Source organism: Ranitomeya imitator, chromosome 2 (genome assembly GCF_032444005.1).
Source record: "Ranitomeya imitator isolate aRanImi1 chromosome 2, aRanImi1.pri, whole genome shotgun sequence".
Taxonomy (NCBI): domain Eukaryota; kingdom Metazoa; phylum Chordata; class Amphibia; order Anura; family Dendrobatidae; genus Ranitomeya; species Ranitomeya imitator.
The window spans coordinates 118520075-118538792 of NC_091283.1; the positions used below are offsets into that span (position 1 = coordinate 118520075).

The window sequence follows — 18718 nt, forward strand, 5'->3', positions numbered from 1 at the left end:
ACCTAAATAGTTTGTACCAAGTTGGGAAATTATTACCTATACGTAGGATCATTTGATAACTTATTGTTAGATGTTGCCCAACTTCTGGGACTCCCAGCAATTCCAAGATAAGGGCTCAATAATGAGTCTGTGCAGAGCCCAGTCTGAATGGAGCATACATCTAGCGTACGCACCGTGATTCCATTATTTGTCAGTGGCTGCAGTAGATAGTAAAGGACAGTTTAGCTGTGTTCCGCAGTCCCAAAGACAATAAATGGAGTGATGTTGAACATGCATGACCTCCATTCCATTCAGGCTGGGTTCTCCAGAGCTCCCTTCTCAATATTGCTGACGTCTCAGCAGTTGGTCCCACCACGATCAGCATGTTAACACCTTAGTTATGGCTAACTTTTAATTTTGTCAAGGAAACTTCAGGACACTAGTGTAGTCATGGAATGGATAGACCGAGCTCCAATTTGAGGTTTAGTCAACAAAATATTACAAGAAGTAACTTTGTTTCTATATTTATTATATTCAGACATTTGTAAGATATCCCTCATTTATCATCATAAGTGGATTCTCATTTATGGGAAAATTAATCAACTATGGTAATTACGTTTTCCTTTGTAGCATGATCACAACGCGCAGTTTAAACCTATTACCGTACAATTTGTATTTGCAGTTAAACAGGTGATTATTTTCGCACATATAGCAATAATCACCCCTTTCTCACTGAGATAAATGTACAAGGGGGAAAAAGCAAATCCTCTTTAAATTATGTACAGTGGTCAGTCTCCTGCTGACCAGACCAGATTTATGGCTTTGTTATCGTAATGTTAAATTTTCTAAAGCAAAGCTGATAATAAGCAGGAATTAGAGGATAAAGATGATAATTTTATAGAGCAAATACATTTTTATTGTTTCTGCACACATCTTTTTTGTCCTTGGGAATAATGTGTTTCCTTTTTTACAGCAGTTCACTTGCTTGGTTTCACTTGGCAACTTAAACCCGTGGAGAGTGAGCTTTATGAGAACGGAGTCAGTAAAGGCAAAGGAGAGGAGTCCATGGACACCACCTACTCACCCCTCGGAGGAAAGGTTCCTGATAAAACAGAAAAGAAAGGTAATTAATCTGCAATACTAATTCAAAGAAACTGGAATGTTTTACAGTATCCCGGAAGCCCAAACCTTCCTATGTGCCATTAGTTTTTTGTAGGCTGTTCACATTTAGCTTTTTTATTTCAGATACCAATGGAGATTTTAATGCAAAAAAAAATCAGAATTAGATTACAAGAAGTATAGGACATGTATAAATAACTTCGGATTTCAGCAACAATGTGTAGGAGAAATTCTTGAGTATGGTATAGGTTACAGGATAAACAACAATGTGAAATATCTTTGCATTTCCTCTCTTTAGGGTATTCCACATCTTCAATGCTTACGCTAAAAAAAAATCTAATAAAAATATAAATATGGCCAAATATTAGTAATCACAAGTTACAAAAGTTACTGAGCGTTTGGTAGTTATGTTTTCATTTCACCACAAAAGTCACTTTTTGATTTTTTTCTTAAATAACTTTATTTATCGTGGACAGAACTAACTGACCAAAAGACAATTTTTTGGCAAAGTAACTACATATTCTGTTGCAACCTTTAAAAAATAATGATCCCCAAGCCAAATAATAAAAATGTCAGTATTTACGGTAAATGAGAAAAACAAACAGAATTTTCAAACATCTATAATTGTTCTGATTATGGTAAAAATGTCACTGGCTGGCTGCTGCCATGTCCATATTCCATATAGGGCTGCTGGTTCCCAATAAAATGAGTCACAAGTACGTCCAACATGGTAGTGTGTTCAACCCATGACTAGTCTCGTAATTTACCTGTTGGGGCTGCGTGTATTCTCTGAATATAAACATGGTAGGGTCAATAACATTGCATATTAACCCCTTCATGACCCAGCCTATTTTGACCTTAAAGACCTTGCCGTTTTTTGCAATTCTGACCAGTGTCCCTTTATGAGGTAATAACTCAGGAACGCTTCAACGGATCCTAGCGGTTCTGAGATTGTTTTTTCGTGACATATTGGGCTTCATGTTAGTGGTAAATTTAGGTCAATAAATTCTGCGTTTATTTGTGATAAAAACGGAAATTTGGCGAAAATTTTGAAAATTTCGCAATTTTCACATTTTGAATTTTTATTCTGTTAAACCAGAGAGATATGTGACACAAAATAGTTAATAAATAACATTTCCCACATGTTTACTTTACATCAGCACAATTTTGGAAACAAAATTTTTTTTTGTTAGGAAGTTATAAGGGTTAAAATTTGACCAGCGATTTGTCATTTTTACAACGAAATTTACAAAACCATTTTTTTAGGGACCACCTCACATTTGAAGTCAGTTTGAGGGGTCTATATGGCTGAAAATACCCAAAAGTGACACCATTCTAAAAACTGCACCCCTCAAGGTACTCAAAACCACATTCAAGAAGTTTATTAACCCTTCAGGTGCTTCACAGCAGCAGAAGCAACATGGAAGGAAAAAATGAACATTTAACTTTTTAGTCACAAAAATTATCTTTTAGCAACAATTTTTTTATTTTCCCAATGGTAAAAGGAGAAACTGAACCACGAAAGTTGTTGTCCAATTTGTCCTGAGTACGCTGATACCTCATATGTGGGGGTAAACCACTGTTTGGGCGCACGGCAGGGCTTGGAAGGGAAGGAGCGCCACTTGACTTTTTGAATCAAAAATTGGCTCCACTCTTTAGCGGACACCATGTCACGTTTGGAGAGCCCCCGTGTGCCTAAAAATTGGAGCTCCCCCATAAGTGACCCCATTTTGGAAACTAGACGCCCCAAGGAACTTATCTAGATGCATAGTGAGCACTTTGAACCCCCAGGTGCTTCACAAATTAATCCGTAAAAATGAAAAAGTACTTTTTTTTCACAAAAAAATTCTTTTAGCCTCAATTTTTTCATTTTCACATGGGCAACAGGATAAAATAGATCCTGAAATGTGTTGGGCAATTTCTCCTGAGTACACCAATACCTCACATGTGGGGGTAAACCACTGTTTGGGCACATGGTAAGGCTCGGAAGGGAAGGAGCGCCATTTGACTTTTTGAATGAAAAATTATTTCCATCGTTAGCGGACACCATGTCGCGTTTGGAGAGCTCCTGTGTGCCTAAACATTGGCGCTTCCCCACAAGTGACCCCATTTTGGAAACTAGACCCCCCAAGGAACTTATTTAGATGCCTAGTGAGCACTTTAAACCCTCAGGTGCTTCACAAATTGATCTGTAAAAATGAAAAAGTACTTTTTTTTCACAAAAAAATTCTTTTCGCCTCAATTTTTTCATTTTCACATGGGCAGTAGGGTAAAATGGATCATAAAATTTGTTGGGCAATTTCTCCCGAGTACGTCGATACCTCATATGTGGGGGTAAACCACTGCTTGGGCACTCGGCAGGGCTCGGAAGGGAAGGCGCGCCATTTGACTTTTTGAATGGAAAATTAGCTCCAATTGTTAGCGGACACCATGTCGCGTTTGGAGAGCCCCTGTGTGCCTAAACATTGGAGCTCCCCCACAAGTGACCCCATTTTGGAAACTAGACCCCCCAAGGAACTTATCTAGATGCATATTGAGCACTTTAAACCCCCAGGTGCTTCACAGAAGTTTATAACGCAGAGCCATGAAAATAAAAAATAATTTTTCTTTCCTCAAAAATGATTTTTTTAGCCTGGAATTTCCTATTTTGCCAAGGATAATAGGAGAAATTGGACCCCAAATATTGTTGTCCTGTTTGTCCTGAGTACGCAGATACCCAATATGTGGGGGTAAACCACTGTTTGGGCGCACGGCAGGGCTCGGAAGGGATGGCATGCCATTTGGCTTTTTAAATGGAAAATTAGCTCCAATCATTAGCGGACACCATGTCACGTTTGGAGAGCCCCTGTGTGCCTAAACATTGGAGATCCCCCAGAAATGACACCATTTTGGAAACTAGACCCCCAAAGGAACTAATCTAGATGTGTGGTGAGGACTTTGAACCCCCAAGTGCTTCACAGAAGTTTATAACGCAGAGCCATGAAAAAAAAAAAAAAATTATTTTCTCAAAAATGATCTTTTAGCCTGCAATTTTTTATTTTCCCAAGGGTAACAGGAGAAATTTGACCCCAAAAGTTGTTGTCCAGTTTCTCCTGAGTACGCCGATACCCCATATGTGGGGGTAAATCACTGTTTGGGCACATGCCGGGGCTCGGAAGTGAAGTAGTGACGTTTTGAAATGCAGACTTTGATGGAATGCTCTGTGGGCGTCACGTTGCGTTTGCAGAGCCCCTGATGTGGCTTACCAGTAGAAACCCCCCACAAGTGACCGCATTTTGGAAACTAGACCCCGAAAGGAACTTATCTAGATGTGTGGTGAGCACTTTGAACCCCCAAGCGCTTCATAGAAGTTTATAATGCAGAGCCGTGAAAATAATAAATACGTTTTCTTTCCTCAAAAATAATTATTTAGCCCAGAATTTTTTAATTTTCCCAAGGGTAACAGGAGAAATTTGACCCCAATATTTGTTGTCCAGTTTCTCCTGAGTATGGTGATACCCCATATGTGGGGGTAAACTACTGTTTGGGCACATGCCGGGGCTTGGAATTGAAGTAGTGACGTTTTGAAATGCAGACTTTGATGGAATGCTCTGCGGGCGTCACGTTGCGTTTGCAGAGCCCCTGATGTGCCTAAACAGTAGAAACCCCCCACAAGTGACCCCATTTTGGAAACTAGACCCCGAAAGGAACTTATCTAGATGTGTGGTGAGCACTTTGAACCCCCAAGTGCTTCATAGAAGTTTATAATGCAGAGCCGTGAAAATAATAAATACGTTTTCTTTCCTCAAAAATAATTATTTAGCCCAGAATTTTTTATTTTCCCAAGGGTTACAGGAGAAATTGGACCCCAAAAGTTGTTGTCCAGTTTCTCCTGAGTACGCTGATACCCCATGAGTGGGGGTAAACCACTGTTTGGGCACACGTCGGGGCTCAGAAGGGAAGTAGTGACTTTTGAAATGCAGACTTTGATGGAATGGTCTGCGGGTGTCACGTTGCGTTTGCAGAGCCCCTGGTGTGCCTAAACAGTAGAAACCCCCACAAGTGACCCCATTTTAGAAATTAGACCCCCCAAGGAACTTATCTAGATATGTGGTGAGCACTTTGAACCCCCAAGTGCTTCACAGACGTTTACAACGCAGAGCCGTGAAAATAAAAAATCATTTTTCTTTCCTCAAAAATTATGTTTTAGCAAGCATTTTTTTTGATTCACAAGGGTAACAGGAGAAATTGGACCCCAGTAATTGTTGCGCAGTTTGTCCTGAGTATGCTGGTACCCCATATGTGGGGGTAAACCACTGTTTGGGCACACTTCAGGGCTCGGAAGTGAGGGAGCACCATTTGACTTTTTGAATACGAGATTGGCTGGAATCAATGGTGGCGCCATGTTGCGTTTGGAGACCCCTGATGTGCCTAAACAGTGGTAACCCCTCAATTCTACCTCCAACACTAACCCCAACACACCCCTAACCCTAATCCCAACTGTAGCCATAACCCTAAACACAACCCTAACCGCAACACACCCCTAACCACAACCCTAACCCCAACACACCCCTAACCATAACCACAACCCTAATTCCAACCCTAACCCTAAGGCTATGTGCCCACGTTGCGGATTCGTGTGAGATATTTTCGCACCATTTTTGAAAAATCCGCGGGTAAAAGGCACTGCGTTTTACCTGCGGATTTTCCGCGGATTTCCAGTGTTTTTTGTGCGGATTTCACCTGCGGATTCCTATTGAGGAACAGGTGTAAAACGCTGCGGAATCCGCACAAAGAATTGACATGCTGCGGAAAATACAACGCAGCGTTTCCGCGTGGTATTTTCTGCACCATGGGCACAGCGGATTTGGTTTCCATATGTTTACATGGTACTGTAAACCTGATGGAACACTGCTGCGGATCCGCAGCCAAATCCGCACCGTGTGCACATAGCCTAATTCTAAAGGTATGTGCACACGCTGCGGAAAACGCTGCGGATCCGCAGCAGTTTCCCATGAGTTTACAGTTCAATGTAAACCTACGGGAAACAAAAATCGCTGTGCCCATGCTGCGGAAAAACTGCACGGAAACGCAGCGGTTTACATTCCGCAGCATGTCACTTCTTTGTGCGGATTCCGCAGCGGTTTTACAACTGCTCCAATAGAAAATCGCAGTTGTAAAACCGCAGTGAAATGCGCAGAAAAACCGCGGTAAATCCGCAGCGGTTTAGCACTGCGGATTTATCAAATCCGCAGCGGAAAAATCCGCAGAGGACCAGAATACGTGTGCACATACTGAAACCCTAACCCTAGCCCTAACCCTACCCCTACCCCTAGCCCTAACCCTACCCCTAGCCCTAACCCTAACCCTACCCCTAACCCTAACCCTAACCCTACCCCTAACCCTAACCCTAACCCTATTCTAACATTAGTGGAAAAAAAAATTTCTTTATTTTTTTATTGTCCCTACCTATGGGGGTGACAAAGGGGGGGGGTCATTTATTATTTTTTTTATTTTGATCACTGAGATAGATTATATCTCAGTGATCAAAATGCACTTTGGAACGAATCTGCCGGCCGGCAGATTCGGCGGGCGCACTGCGCATGCGCCCGCCATTTTGGAAGATGGCGGCGCCCAGGGAGAAGACGGACGGGACCCCGGCTGGATCGGTAAGTATGATGGGGTGGGGGGGGACCACGGGGGGGGGGGGGGATCGGAGCACGGGGGGGGGGAATCGGAGTGCGGGAGGGGTGGAACGGAGCACGGGGGGCGTGGAACGGAGCACGGGGGGGCTGGAATGGAGCACGGGGGGTGGAACGGAGCACCGGGGGGGGTGGATCGGAGTGCAGGGGGGGTGATTGGAGCACGGGGGGGTGATTGGAGCACGGGGGGAGCGGACAAGAGCACGGGGGGGAGCGGAGCACTGGACGGAGGGGAGCCGGAGCAGTGTACCGGCCAGATCGGAGGGCTGGGGGGGCGATCGGAGGGGTGGGGTGGGGGCACACTAGTATTTCCAGCCATGGCCGATGATATTTCAGCATCGGCCATGGCTGGATTGTAATATTTCACCCGTTATAATGGGTGAAATATTACAAATCACTCTGATTGGCAGTTTCACTTTCAACAGCCAATCAGAGCGATCGTAGCCACGAGGGGGTGAAGCCACCCCCCCTGGGCTAAACTACCACTCCCCCTGTCCCTGCAGATCGGGTGAAATGGGAGTTAACCCTTTCACCCGATCTGCAGGGACGCGATCTTTCCATGACGCCGTATAGGCGTCATGGGTCGGAATGGCACCGACTTTCATGACGCCTACGTGGCGTCATGGGTCGGGAAGGGGTTAATGGAAAATATAGTCCAAGGTGGTATGGATGGGAAGAGAGAAGAGGTGAGGCATAGTGCAGAACAAGGATGAGTGACTGTCTATGATTTACCATAAGTTCCTCTCTGGAACCCCCAAATGTTAGTAGAATAGGTGTCTCCTTACCTCCATGTGACATTCTAAGAAGGCATAGATGTTTTGGAAATGAATGCGATTCTTGTCAATTTAGTTGTATGGGAGAAGTGAAATACATTTTAGCAACTCACATTAGAAAATAATCATCAGAAAATTATCTCTTGTTTAAATCAGATTTTTTCTTCAAATTTATTTTTTTTATCTGTTTTAAAAATAGAAAAAAATAAATCTTGTAATTTTCAAATTGGCCACTGAAGCTTTTTTAAGACTTTAACTTTCTATCGTTTTAGGAAATAACACATGTACCTAGTCTCATTGATAGGATCCTGACCCTATCATTTTTTCCTATTGACACATGAGCGAAGAAGTGAGGGATTGACTGCAGTAGTCACACTTTAGATTCCGGTAGAAAGGACAGAGTATCTTCCCTATATCACCGGGTGACACAAAAATTGAGTCATGTCTATTGAAGTTTTATAGCATTAGCCTTTGTTTTTCTTTTTTTTTTAAAAATAAAACTTTATCGACCCTTTTTCTAAATGTGTCTAAAAACAAAAGCTGGCACAAAAGTCCTTTAGCTGCTCTGCAAATCAAAAATCAGACATGTCTTTAGATTCATTTTAAGAAAACATTGTTTTAAACATGTTTTTCTGGCTTGTATTTTATCAAAAGTATTGTAGAAGCAGATTTATTAAAAGGAATCTGTTGCCAGGTTTTTGACACCTAATCTAAGAGCAGCATAATGTACATAGAAAGACCCTAAAAAAAAAAAAAATTAATAAAGGGGATGGGAGAACTACAATACCCAGATAGATTAGCGAAATTAGGATTATTTAGTCTAGAAAAAAGACGACTGAGGGGCGATCTAATAACCATGTATAAGTATATAAGGGGACAATACAAATATCTCGCTGAGGATCTGTTTATACCAAGGAAGGTGACGGGCACAAGGGGGCATTCTTTGCGTCTGGAGGAGAGAAGGTTTTTCCACCAACATAGAAGAGGATTCTTTACTGTTAGGGCAGTGAGAATCTGGAATTGCTTGCCTGAGGAGGTGGTGATGGCGAACTCAGTCGAGGGGTTCAAGAGAGGCCTGGATGTCTTCCTGGAGCAGAACAATATTGTATCATACAATTATTAGGTTCTGTAGAAGGACGTAGATCTGGGTATTTATTATAATGGAATATAGGCTGAACTGGATGGACAAATGTCTTTTTTCGGCCTTACTAACTATGTTACTATGTTACTATGTTACCCTGATTCCAGTGATGCATCACTTATCGGGCAGCTTGCTGTATTTTTTTTATAAAATAACTGATTAATCAAGAATGAGATTATTGCTAGAGGACTAGTAATCCTGCTACCATGTAGTCCTCCATATTCATGAGCTCTGTATAACCCCGCCTCCACCACTGATTGGCAGCTTTCTGCTTATGCTCAGTGTGGGCGGGGTTATACAGAGCTCAGCATTTAGAGAACTGCTAGATTTGCACCAAATAAAACAGGGATTTTATTAAAATAAAACTACAGCAAGCAACCCAGTAAGTTACACATTTTGAAATCAGGGCCTCTGCTAGTACATTATGCTTCTCTCCGAAGAGATAGCAAAAACCTGGTGACAGATTCCCTTTAAACTCAGCATATGTCAACATACTCAGAATAATCAATTGTACATTACAATATATCCCTTATTCAATATTCTAATTGGTCTAATAATGAATTTTCCAATGTAGACTTTGAAGAGCATGTATTAACTTTCATTAGAAAACCACAGTGAAATTATCAAGACCCAACAAAATTCTAGTAAGTGAAACCTCAGTAGACTATGACTTAAGAGTATCAGACGCCAAGAAGGAAAGATCATCAAGAGATATTTTAATGAGGTCTCTTCCTCAAGAATAATGGTTTCAGCAGGGTATTGAGTTACGCCATTAAGAAATCAGACAAATGATGTTCTACTGCAGTTACTTGAAAGGCACAAATTTTATTACGATAATAAAATTAATAATTTGGTTTGACCAGTGAAGCTTCACTTCAGCGAAGTCAGTGAATTTGATATGAAAGGAAACGTTAGGTTTGTAATGTTTTTTTGTTCTTTTGATATTCCTAATGGTTTTAAAGTTTAGCACATTGAACTTTAATAGGCGCAATGGGTCTTTCACAAACTCAGGAAAAGGTCCTTGCCCCTGGCCAACCAAAACAAAAGAATAGTATTTATATATATATTTTTAGAGAAAATTCTACAGTCGTTTCATATCTAATTAAAAATAATAAAAACCAACATTAGAATATAAACCTAAGACAAGAAAGAAGTGGAACATTGTATCACCTGATTTGTGTTTTGTTGATTTGCCAAGCATCTGCCAATCAATTTTTCATTTTTCATTTTTGATTGTGTCAATTTGTCGGAAATTATCAGTTCTGTTTCATTTTCTGGCTGATGAATCAAAATCCATGTCATGGATCTTGACATTTTTAACATGCTTATCTATTTTAACCAATTTGTCTTTCTGTATTATACTATTATTGAAGCTCACTAACCATTTGGTGACAGTATAAAAGGGGTTTTCTATTTTCAGAAAATCTCTGTCGTCAGTTGCAGTTAGTTTTTCATAAAGCAATGCTGCTAACTTTACTGATTCGCTGCAATGCTCTCCACTGCCCCTCCACTGTTTCTATTGTCTTTATTGTCCTCCTGGTTTAAACTGGCGCCATCCTCGTCTTCAGAAAAATGGTGCTCATGGTGGCTCATGAATAAATTGACCTCCCAGTGGTCATCAGTAAAAATGGTGCCAGTGGTGGTGCATGCATAGATTGAGATCTTGGCTCATCACTGGCATTATTTTCCCGAGAACTGCCTGGAAATCAATATGCGCAAGTGCCGCCCGCGGTTAAGATGGTGCCAGTGCAAAGTTTAAACCGGGAGGATGATAAAGACAACAGAAGTAGCGGAGGGGTCATGGCAGAGCCAAAGACCCTACCCTCAAGTCCCACCCCAATGCACAAAGCTATGATTATATGAAAACTTCATACCTTTATTGCACAAAATCCACAAAACGGATTTCTTCACCACAGGTATCATTTTCATCACTATGACTGCGCCAATATGGTCATGTGTGTACTTTCCTTATCAAAACCCTGTGGACACGTTATTTTTGAGAAACATCAGTGGGAAGGGTAAAATAGAACATATCACTAAACTATTTTCAAAGGTATGAAAATTTTGTAGAGCAACCCAACTGGGTTCACACTAACATTACTTTATGTTTCATAGAAAAAGTAGCACAAAAGCCATTAGGTTTTAATGCCAATGCATAAGTAAATTCATATGGTGGCAACAAGTTTGAGATTGGCTAGGTGGTTGCAGAATCTAAGAGATCCTTTAGATTTTCTTTCCCGAACTTCTGAACTGTAAAATGATGAAGAGACCTGAGTAGTCTGGAAAGCTTGCAATTTGTTACCATCTTTTCAGTTAGCCATTAAAGCCAGGTATCAACCACTGAGGACTCTCAATTCTAAATATTTTTCGAACTGTAAAATGGACATTCCGAGTTCGGAGTTCAGCATCGGACACTAGGTGTCTGGTACAAACTCCAAACTTTGCAGTCCGAGTTCGCTCATCTTTATTGAGTAGAAATGTATGATAATAAAATTGACAAGTTCACCTAACACAGCATACACTGTGATGACCTGAACGAAATGGAAGCCTCAGCCATGGGCCATTTGGTGACCTCTACCTTCAAGAAGTATTTCATATTGTTAGATTATAGGCTGATATTCTTATTTCTGTAAGTACAGAGTTGAAAATCTAAGTTTTCATCAATAAAAAAATATATATGTAACAGTGGTATGGCAGAAAATGATGTTAGAATGAGGCCAAAAATAGTTAACAGTAAACGTATATTGAAAATATATTTTTACTCTGTTTTGAAGCCCCAGTGTGAATCATAAGTGGCTGCTGAATTGCTTTTCGAAAATTTTAATAAGTTAGGATTAGTAAGGTACGCGCTGGCAGAAAGAATCCAGCCACAAAAATCAATGTTAAAATAAGTGGAATTTTTATTAAGCATTTTATAAGTTCATAGGAGAATACCTTTGGAAACCGTAATAAAAAAAGGTAGCATTCTTGCAGAGAAACAATTTTATGAGCTTATGTTGCTGCTGCATTGCAAAGAGCAGAGAAGAAAAGCTAACAGCCAGTTACTGAGAAGTGCATATACAAAGTATTAAGACACAATGGTACTTAAAGCAGGTCCATTATCAAGCCCCTGCATAAAACAGTACGTAGGATAATGAATAACATTTACAATGACAATAAGGTCCCAGCAGAATTAATATAATGATAAATTGTGCAGATTTACAATAGCGAAATACAATCACGGTGAGGATTGTAATGTATGTTCTGTAGGTTCAGTGCTTGACATTAATGACACTATGGATTATAGAAACCCGCGTGCTCATTCACTGCACAGCTCAGCAAGACACTGTTTGATTCCTTAATATTTAATACAGAGAGGATTAAAACACTCTAGAGCTTACCCCTATTGCTTCAAGAAGGTCTTTTCTTTTTTTTCAGCATCCACAATAAAATCGCTGCAGATACAAATTGTTCTGAGCATTGGTCTGTAGATAAGTACATGAAATGTGCTATTGTTTAACTTCTTCCCACCTGTCGACATCTCAGCCCTTTTATGTGAATGTGGAAAAATCATTTTTTTTTCTTCTTTTACATTGAGTATTGTAGATTCCACAAAAGTGAGATATTCAGGCTTCTAAAACAAAGGCAAGATAGTGTGTTAATTATGATTTTTACAATAAGGGTTTGATTTACAAAGACTTAAGAGATGCAGTGTGACGTTTTCACTTCACAGTGTGTGATGCTTGGTCATACCAAACCAAAATTGTGAGAATTTTAGTGTCATTCACTAATCCTGTTGGTTTTATGCAATGCAAAGTTAGACTAGACAGTCTTAAAATACACTAAATATATCATAGTAAATCAGGCTAGATGATAAATTTAGCAGATCTTCCAACTTAGCAATGCCAACTTATGAATCTGTTCCATGGACCTCCAATGAATCTCCCTTCTGTGCCTCCAATAAATCCCTCCAATATTTCTGACTCCCTCTAATTTGCCTCCCAAACTTCTTCCCTCATGCCTCCCATAAATCCCTCTAATGTTCCTCCTAGGACTTCTCCATTGGGCCTCTCATAACTCCTTCCCACGTGCCTCCCATAAATCCCTCTAATGTTCCTCCTAGGACTTCTCCATTGGGCCTCCCATAACTCCTTCCCACGTGCCTCCCATAAATCCCTCTAATGTTCCTCCTAGGACTTTTCCATTGGGCCTCCCATAACTCCTTCCCTCATGCCTCCTATAAATCCCTCTAATATTCCTCCTAGGACTTTCTTCAATGGGCGTCTCATAACTCCTTCCCACGTGCCTCCCATAACTCCTTCCCACGTGCCTCCCATAAATCCCTCTAATGTTCCTCCTAGGACTTCTCCATTGGGCCTCCCATAACTCCTTCCCACGTGCCTCCCATAAATCCCTCTAATGTTCCTCCTAGGACTTCTCTATTGGGCCTCCCATAACTCCTTCCCTCATGCCTCCTATAAATCCCTCTAATATTCCTCCTAGGACTTTCTTCAATGGGCGTCTCATAACTCCTTCCCACGTGCCTCCCATAACTCCTTCCCACGTGCCTCCCATAACTCCTTCCCACGTGCCTCCCATAACTCCTTCCCACAAGCCTCCCATAAATCCCTCCAATGTTCCCCCTATAACTCCATTAATGTGCCTCCCATTACTACTTTCCATGTGCATCTCATGAATGTAGGGCAGCACGGTGGCTCAGTTGATAGCACTGCAGCCTTGCAGCGCTGGGGTCCTGGGTTCTAATCCCACCTTGGACAACATCTGCAAGGAGTTTGTATGTTCTCCCCGTGTTTGCGTGGGTTTCCTCCGGGTACTCCGGTTTCCTCCCGCATTCCAAAGACATACTGATAGGGAGTTTAGATTGTGAGCCCCATTGGGGACAGCGATGATAATGTGTGCAAACTGTAAAGTACTGCGGAATATGTTAACACTATATAAAAATAAAGATTATTATTATTATTATTATCATCTCCCATGCACCAGCTATGAATTCCTCCCTTGCACCTCTCATGACTCCCACAAATCTCTCCCATGTGCCTCCAATAAATCTCTTTCAAGTTCCTCTCATGAATTCCTCCCCTGGACTCATTGCCATGCGACACTCACACATCTCACATGAACCTTCAAACTTGCGTCCCACAAACCTCTTCACTGTTCTTCCAATTAATCTATTCCAAGTTCCTTCCATGAGTTCCTCCCATGATTACTTCCCATTTGACTCTCATGAATCTTTCCCATGTTCATCCAGTGAATCCCTTCCATATGCACCCCATAAGTCCTTCCTAATCACATGCCATGAATCTATCCTATGTACCTTCCATGAACAGTGAAAAAAACACGGCAAAAAAGCATACAATCTGCAACGTGTGCACATAGCCTAAAACCGCTGATCATTTGGGATACCAAGTGATGAGACCCCACTAATCAGACACAGTCTATGCTACATGGCAGAATATCAATCACTATAGTGGTCCTGGAAAGCCCCTTTAAAAAACATCACACGGAAATAGCCTTATAATGATCTGTGTAATTATTACTATGGCTGGTTCAAGTCCATTCAGTGTGTGCTTGATATCATCCACATCCTTAATATCACAGAGATTAAGGCATCTGCCTAAAATACATTGGAAGAAGTCCAGCCCTGATACTATCATTCTGTGCACATAAAGCTTGTTTGGAGGTTGTTTGCCAGCTATTTGCTGTCCTTTCACTGTTTATGTCTCTCCTAAACATGAAAGAGTCAAAGCCAACTAATATGACATCATATACTCCATTGGCACTAGGATACTGTATATCCCAACCCTTACAATTGTAATATTTAAATATGATTACATGATAAGGGATTGTAGCGTTTTATGGCACAATAATGGCAATATATAAAAAGTGGAGCTCTTCCAATTGATTTGCTGAATCCTTAAATGTATTTCCACGGATAATAGTCTACCTTAATTCTAAATAGTTTTTTTAATTTAATTACTCATTAACGAAAGGAGCATTCATTTTCATTTTTATTTCCCAGGCTCCACAGTTCTTTTTCATTGAATCGTCTGACAACTTAAATAATTAATTAGTTTAGGGTTGAAAATAGGGTGGGCTACAAAAAGGGGTAATTGGACAATGGTCTTCACCAGCTAGTGGCAACATAAGCTCATAAAATTGTTTCTCTGCAAGAATGTTACCTTTTTATTGCTGTTTCCAAGGGTATTGAAATATTCACCGCCAACGCCCTTTAGTTAAGATATCTTAAATTCGGACTATAAGGGCTCATACTCACCTGCGAGAAACTTGGATGAGTCTCGCATGTTAATACCCGGCATTGCACCCGTCACTCATATCGGAGCGTGCGGACACATAGGAATACATGCAGTTGTTCCGGAGGGCCGACAGCAACGCCGGGTATTGACGTGCGACAGTCATCCAGTTTCTCGCAGGTGAGTATGAGCCCTAAGACGAACACCCATCTTATAAAAAAAATCTTGTTTTTTCTATGTTCTTCTCCAACGTTTGGGGTGTGTCTTATGGTTCAGTGTGTCTTAAAAAAGCCCCCCAAACACAGTGGGTTTTCGTGTTGATTTTACAGTATGATAAAAAAAACTTTGCAATTTTTTTTACATAATATGTACTAAAAGTAAGAATTAGAATCTTGCAATTATCACACTAAACCTGGTGGCATTTTTTAGACTCATACTGTACTTAATTTTTCAGGGAATACATTTATGCGTTACCAGCAAAAAACTGTCTCCGCCCATAACTTTTACATTGAAGCATCTAATGAGTGTGTGCAAAGATCATTGTGCAGAGAGGGGGTGTGGTCAGCTGTGACATCACCTGCTATGATTGGTGGATATAAAAAGTTCCAGTGCACGGTGTGAAAATTGAAAAATTTCTAATTTTGTTTTTTAATACAGTTCGTGATATGAAAAAAAGAAACTTTGCCAAACTAAATTTCCTTTAAGGGGGTTATCCTGGACTAAATTATTTTTTTTACTAAGAGCCAAAAAACAAACAGGCAGGTAGCTGCTAACTAGTTAACAACTATCTGGCTGTTCTATCCTGCGTTGGCTCAGAGCTGGCGATTCATCTGCTCCATGTCAACAGATCAGCTCTTCCTCCAGGCTGCTCTTTCGACAGGGCATGACAGCCGATGTTATACTGATTGACAGCCAGCTTGGCGCAATTACAGCTGTCGATCAGCATGAATTTGATAGTCATGCCATCAGTAGAGCAGAGCGGAAGAGAAGCTGCTTCTCATTCATGAAGTCAGTGGATGCCGCAGAATCATTGGCTGGAGAAGTCAGTGAGCGTCTGTGTCGGCAGAGATCGGCGCTGGGCAGAGCAGGCAGGTAGTTAGCAAGTACGGTACCTGCGTATTAGTTCTTTGTCCCACAGTAAAAAAGGTATATAATGCGGAAATTCCTCTCTTAAGTCTTAAAAGAATGCAACAAGATCTAGGGTGCGCCTTCGTTCTACTGACCCCCCCAAATCCTTTCAGTTATTTTACTCCAGCACTATTTGTATTCTGTGCCTTTTGTGGAATTGTCGAGTTGCGTTTTCACCCCCTCTTTCATTTGTGTCTGCAGTAAATCAAAGAGGTAAAGCAATCGACTCTGGAGAGGTGGAAATTGGAAAGCAGATTGAACAGATTATCCAACCCGGGTTATTCTGGCGTTTTCAGGTTACCATTCACCATCCAATGTACTTAAAATTCAATGTTTCATTCTCAAAAGACTCCCTCCTTGGCATTTACGGAAGAAGAAATATCCCGCCAACACACACACAGGTACGTAATGTTTTCCTCTCCTACTGATGGGACTATGGGAGCAAAAGATATTTTACGTATAATGAATGAAGGAAATTTTTAATGTACCTTAAATATTCTGTGTCCAAGTTCTACTTTATTAATTGGTAGCAATCTGATACATTGCGATAGTAGCAAGGAAGAATCCAACATGTTATGTGAATATCAATGACTGAGCTGTGCTTGGAAAGCACGAGGAATGTATTTTGTTCCCTGTGATCGCTATAACTCATTTATAAGGCACCACTACGTACTGTGATTGACAGTACGTCAATCACAATAATTGTCACCCAAGGTATATTAATATAATCGTGACAAAAGGTAGTTCATAAAAATATTATTTATTAAGATAAAACAATGTACAAAGTGAAAAGGTAGAAAGGTGCTTGGATCATTGAAAAAAGGGACTCCATGCCATTGGGTACCACATAGCATCAGCTATAAAAAAAAATAGCACAACCCACAGAGATATACTATATAATGCAGTATTCAAGGAAAAGTGCAATGTGCAAGCATGATGGGTGGTCTTTCCGGGAGGCATTGCGCCCATGTCATATTTACAATGATTGGATGCCTCTGCCCCGTGACCACCGGATCATGGTCTCCATTAGTGTAATGGGCCTGCTTTGACTAGCGCATGAGCCCCAGCATTTCCTAGATACATCACCTTGATTCTCATTGTTCAATCACGCAAGCCACTTGTGTAATTAAACTGATCCACCCCCTGCCCTGAAACGCCTCTTGAAGAAGCAGTGCAAAACGCGCGTCGGGGCAGAAGGACGCCTGGGGTCCCATGCACACCACAGGTATTAATGTCCACAGTTACTTCTCATGCAAATTTGTGACCGGTCAGCATTTGTGTGCCTACACTTTCCTTTAGCACTTTGTGCATTAAGCCTTGTGCTTTAATGTAGCTGACTTTGGCTCAATATACGACTATACCGCACTTCTTCCCACAAGTTAATCTATTGTTCAGGAGTTCACTCTGTATGATTGTCTTGATAATATATAAATAGTGGGACTTTTGGTTGTTTTATGTGGCTGCATTGTTTTAAGGCTCACTTTAGATTTCTAGTCTTATGACTGTCATGTTATTTTGTTTATGGGATAGTGCAATACATAGACCCTTTTTTTGCAAAGTAAATGTGAGAATATTATTCCCTTGTAATACTGTTTATATAGTTGCACATTGCACTTTTCCTTGAATACTGCATTCTATAGTATATCTCTGTGGGTTGTGCTATTTTTTTTTTATAGCTGATGCTATGTGGTACCCAATGGCATTGAGTCCCTTTTTTTCAGTGATCCAAGCACCTTTCTACCTGTTCACTTTGTACATTGTTTTATCTTTGTATTAATAAAGAATATTTTCATGAAGTACCTCTTGTCACAGTTGTATTGATATACTTTGGGTGACAATTATTGTGATTGTATACATAGGTTTTATAAACCCAATTATTTTATGGGTTTTTGATTTGAGGACACTATTATGTGATAATATACAGTACGTACAGCAGAATTGTATACCCAGTGATTACAATGGTGATATATGTAATCCCTAATGGTGTTGTCCGCCCTTTCAGAACTTTTTATTTTACTTAATTGCATTTATTTTTACCTAAAAGTATTTCCTTTGCAAATGAGTTTTATTAAAAATGTTGTAATGTTTTGCTTTTACAAGACTTTTGTTGTCCTAAATATCCATTTGGGTCCCGTGGTCATAAATCAGCTGGGAGCAGCTAATAAAAGATACAAGTTACAAACTCTCCTGATAGACTGTCAGAATAGGTTTAGAAGGTAGACAACCTTGTTACCCTTTAAAGGGGAGAAAAAAAAAATAGAAAAGAAAAAAAAGAATGTATAAGTACAGTACGTTATGTGGGCCTATAAAAGCAAGTGAGCGCTTTTCCTATTTTTTTGATTATTAGTCATTTTTTTCACTTTAGGAAGTCACATGAGATTAAACTTTTCAAACTCCCATTTCTAGAGAAAACTAGAGAAACCAGCGCTCTATAGATTACACAGAGCTTCACTGCTGCATGAATGTTCAGAAATCACCAACATCAGGGGTGTCAAACTGCAATCCTCGAGGGCTGCAAACAGGTCATGTTTTCAGGATTTCCTTGTACTGCACAGGTGATAACACAAATAATGAGTTGGTGATTAAATTATCACCTGTGCAGTACAAGGAAATCCTGAAAACATGACCTGTTTGCAGCCCTCGAGG

The 18718-nt window shown here is 40.5% G+C and overlaps 1 protein-coding gene across 6 annotated transcripts in view; it reads left to right on the forward strand.

Annotated features, from left to right (window-relative positions):
- Positions 1-18718, forward strand: part of TENM1 (teneurin transmembrane protein 1) — a 1319573-nt gene that overhangs the window by 902258 nt on the left and 398597 nt on the right. For 3 of the 6 annotated variants that reach the window (XM_069747173.1, XM_069747177.1, XM_069747174.1), the window contains 2 exons: positions 953-1102; positions 16274-16473. In XM_069747173.1, coding sequence (XP_069603274.1) covers positions 953-1102; positions 16274-16473 — 350 coding nt within the window. The remainder of the gene's footprint in view (positions 1-952; positions 1103-16273; positions 16474-18718) is intronic. The other 3 variants (XM_069747175.1, XM_069747176.1, XM_069747178.1) reach the window with 1 other exon arrangement.